General features: G+C 32.5%; 1 protein-coding gene across 1 annotated transcript; it reads right to left on the reverse strand.

Moving 5' to 3' along the window:
* Positions 1-90: 90 nt before the first annotated feature.
* PolI (DNA polymerase iota) lies at positions 91-3,671 on the reverse strand. Its single transcript, XM_089078460.1, has 2 exons — positions 3,272-3,671; positions 91-3,125 (listed from the first exon to the last, which is right to left on the reverse strand). The coding sequence occupies exon 2, from the start codon at positions 3,033-3,035 to the stop codon at positions 1,302-1,304; it is 1,734 nt and encodes a 577-aa protein (XP_088934586.1). The 5' UTR covers positions 3,036-3,125; positions 3,272-3,671; the 3' UTR covers positions 91-1,301.
* Positions 3,672-3,873: the final 202 nt, after the last annotated feature.

Raw genomic sequence — 3,873 nt, forward strand, 5'->3', positions numbered from 1 at the left:
CTTTCGTATGTTTGTAGCAAAGAAAATTGCATTCATCGAAATCATATTCAATTCTTGTTTCAACAATACTAAACAATACTAAAAATAGAATTTTCTTCTTACGACATTAAATTATATATTTATCCATTTATCCACAAGTCACAACATCGAATGTCAGCACCTCATCTCACTTACGTATAGCATGATAGACGTACACTTATTTTTAATGTTTTCTAAAATTACTACTGAATTTCTTATTGTGTAAACTAAATGATATTTTTTTTACTGTAGTTTTAATTAAAAACAGGTTAGTCTTAATACATATATTGTGTCTATATAAGTATTTGTAACAATAAATGAATACAGCTCATACTGCATTGTAATAAAGATGACAGCACCAATGACATTGTAATTATTGAAATTGTAATTATAAAACTAAAATCTTCAAGATAGTTTTTGTACTATAATTTTTTTGAAAATTTATTATATATTAACTATAATAGAACAAGATTATTATTAACTAAGTAAACTGTATTATGTGTATGGATTAACATTACACTTTTCTAGGAACATATTATTGATAAAATAACATTGGGAAAAAATTAAACTAACCAAAACTAATATTTTTCGATATTTTTCATTGTTGCTGTCAAAAATAAATGTAAAAATAACATAGATTAATGAATCGTAAAACTATGATGTTATACTATGTCGTATAAAATTTGAACAATGTATTAAATGCAATTGAACACAGATGTAGATTTTTTGTTACACAAAATCTGCAAATATATTTAAAAACATTAAAATAATATATGATATAAAAGCATAGAAGAAAAATTTATGCAGAATGATTCTTAATTGCACATAAAAATTTTTAAGTATTAATTTAGAGCACAAGAAAAAAAACGCGACATAAAATATTCAGGTATTTATTTTCTAAATCGTAATAGTTAGACGAAAATATGCGTCCCACTTAAAACATGCATTTTACATCATAACATACATTCAAACTAACATTTATTAACACTGTATCTCTTTGTTTATCTCTTCTATTTATAATAAAACAATATTCCTTGTAAACATGTATGTAACACTGCAAATAACTTTGATTTATTATAATTGAGTGTTTAGTTTCGACGTTATTTATCATTTAATATTTTGTGCTCTCGAATGTGACACTAAAAATATTAAAAATTAAGAATCGCATTCTACGTTAGATCATAATGCATTGCCATGTTGGTGCTGCCATTTAATGTTGCTGATTCAAATGCATACTGCATGTTGCATAAATGCGACATTCAATACTAGGTCACAAAGCTCCGTCACTTATTGGCTATGAAGTATTTAAGTATATTGTTTGGTTTTGGTTTACTGGTTGTGGGCCAGGAACGAGTGACTTCTCTCCTTTCAATAGGCAAAGTTGTAAAAACTGTAGTATCTACTGTAGGTGATAATTGCATAGGAGATGAAGAACTTAGTCTCAGACTAGCCATTTCATTACTCGGCGATTCTCGACGACCTCTCAGCCACACTTCCAGCTTGGTTTTCTTCGGTAGTGGTTCTATTTCATTCTGCAAGTCGTCTTCCGTATTCTGACTTGCCATGCACAATTTTGAGATCGGTGAGCATGAAAGGCTTGATGTAGCAGTGCTCATTATGCCTGTCGCTGATTGATCCAAGCTGTCATTGCTATCCTGATTAATACTCATTGGCGATCCCTGATTCATTTCAGAAATGCCCTCTTCAGAACTGATGTCTAGAACAGAATGAACAGCAACTTGTTTGCACAAGAAGGGTGCAATACTACTCCTGCCATATGCTCTCTCTTCAAATTTGGTAAATGCAACTCCCAGAAGTGTCAAGTGGAATGGCTTAGAAACGTCGACTAATCGAAGAAATAGTTTCATGGCAAGCGTCAGCATTTTACTATGATCATACATGCCATTTTTTGAGGACGGTAAGAGAAGCTTTGGCAATGTACATTGCCTAGTTTCCCTTTTACCAGAAGTAGGTTTATTCAAGTTATGTTTCCTTACTGTTATTCTCATAGCAGTGGGAATTCTACCATCTTCCATTGCTAACTCTGTTAATCTTCTCAATAGCGCACCTAATCGCGACTCTACCTCAGCTACCAGCGATACACTTTTAAATCCATCTTCCAAACCTATAGATTGTTTCTTTCCAGATGATTTTACTGCTGTTTCATCAATTCCCTCAGCGTTGTCCTTCAATCTTCTTGCTAAATCAACTCCAATTTTTAATTCCAAGTTTTCTAGAGGTATTCTACGCAGATCGTCAACTGTCCTTATGTTGTTCGATAATAATAATTCTGTAGTCTTTTGTCCAACACCAGGTATCTTGGTCACAGAACCTATTGTAGAGAGTAATAGCGAACTGCTGCATGGAAAAATCAATGTTTGTTGATTTGGCTTGTTTAACGATCCTGCTAACTTGGCCAGAAGTTTATTGTGTGCTATTCCAGCAGTGCAAGTAAGATGCAGTTCGTTATAAATACGACTTCTTATTTCGGCTGCTATTTTAGAGCCAATCATCAAACGTGTGTGACAACCACATGGACATTCCTCTTCTGATGGACCAAATATCTTGTTAATTTCTTTCAAATCTTCAAATTCTGTACTAAAACTGTTCATGTCAAGTTCTGAGTCACTTCGAGACTTGAATTGTTTCTCTACTATTGATGTCACATCAAGGAAATTATCATCAAAGCCTAACCTTTCCACCAATGGTGTAAATTGTTGCAGGATTTCAGATATCTTGGTCGAGTAACGACGATAATTTGTTAAATCTTCTCCATTTACTAAGACTAATTCTGGACATAAGCGCAAAGCTTCTTGCACCGACATACATTTTTTTATTCCATATTCTCTTGCCAAATAATTGCTAGTGACCACTATATTCTTTTGCTGCACACCCAATGGTTTTCCCTCCAATTCTGGACGACTAACCATTTCAACTTGTGCATAGAAACAATCAACATCTAAATGAATGATGGTCCTTGGATGGTGCATAATAATATTGAATTCCGCAGTATCCATAGATATTTATTAAAGGGCAGTAGAGTCTCGTCAATGAAAAATCACATACAAATTCTCACGTTCCACTTCTCAGAATTTCCTCAATTGTATCTGCAACAGGATATATATATATATATAAATATAATATATATATATGTATATGTGTATATATATATGTGTGTGTGTGTATATATATATATATATATGTAATTAATACGTAATTTTGATTTTGATTAGAAAATTATTAATATTATTACCTTCGAAATAGTTTTTTTTTCACTCAAATTTATAATATATTTTGGTTTTATAGTAGCGCAAAAATGTTTCTAGATAATGAGATGGAGGTAACGGACATTAGTCACTTGTCGGAAACGTAAAATCTGTCAGTTTGCGTGGCTTTCACTTTCGAAAGTTGTTTGGCGCTTTTAATGGACCAAGTCAGTCTCAGCGTACTGGGTACGTTTTTCTCAATCGGCAACTCGTACGATCGCGACAACGCGAAACAAAGCTTTCATAACAAATTAAACATAGAAACTTGTTTACACCAGACAAACCAACCAAATTCATTTTCATATGGTAGCCATGTTTTTAAATTGTCATAGATACGTATGATGTATACGAGAAATTTCAGAATCTAGACTTACTGAGATGGTTGAAACATAAGATGGTCGCACTCATTTCGTCATAGAAATTGATAAGAGGTATATACTGTAAAGACCTCTTGTGGAGAATCGTGAGCTTTGTATTTATTATTTTGTAAGCCTGAATCTAGAGACATAATGGATGCTTACGATGGCTACAGTCAATGTAACACTACAAATGCTTTGAAGCGTTTGATTATCCAATCAAAACAAAGAAT

This window comes from Pogonomyrmex barbatus, unplaced genomic scaffold (assembly GCF_055798465.1).
Source record: "Pogonomyrmex barbatus isolate J1 unplaced genomic scaffold, ASM5579846v1 scaffold23, whole genome shotgun sequence".
NCBI lineage: Eukaryota > Metazoa > Arthropoda > Insecta > Hymenoptera > Formicidae > Pogonomyrmex > Pogonomyrmex barbatus.

Bases quoted from the DNA above. Each gene is read 5' to 3' on its own strand.
- PolI (XM_089078460.1), bottom strand. From the start codon at position 3,035: ATGGATACTGCGGAATTCAATATTATTATGCACCATCCAAGGACCATC.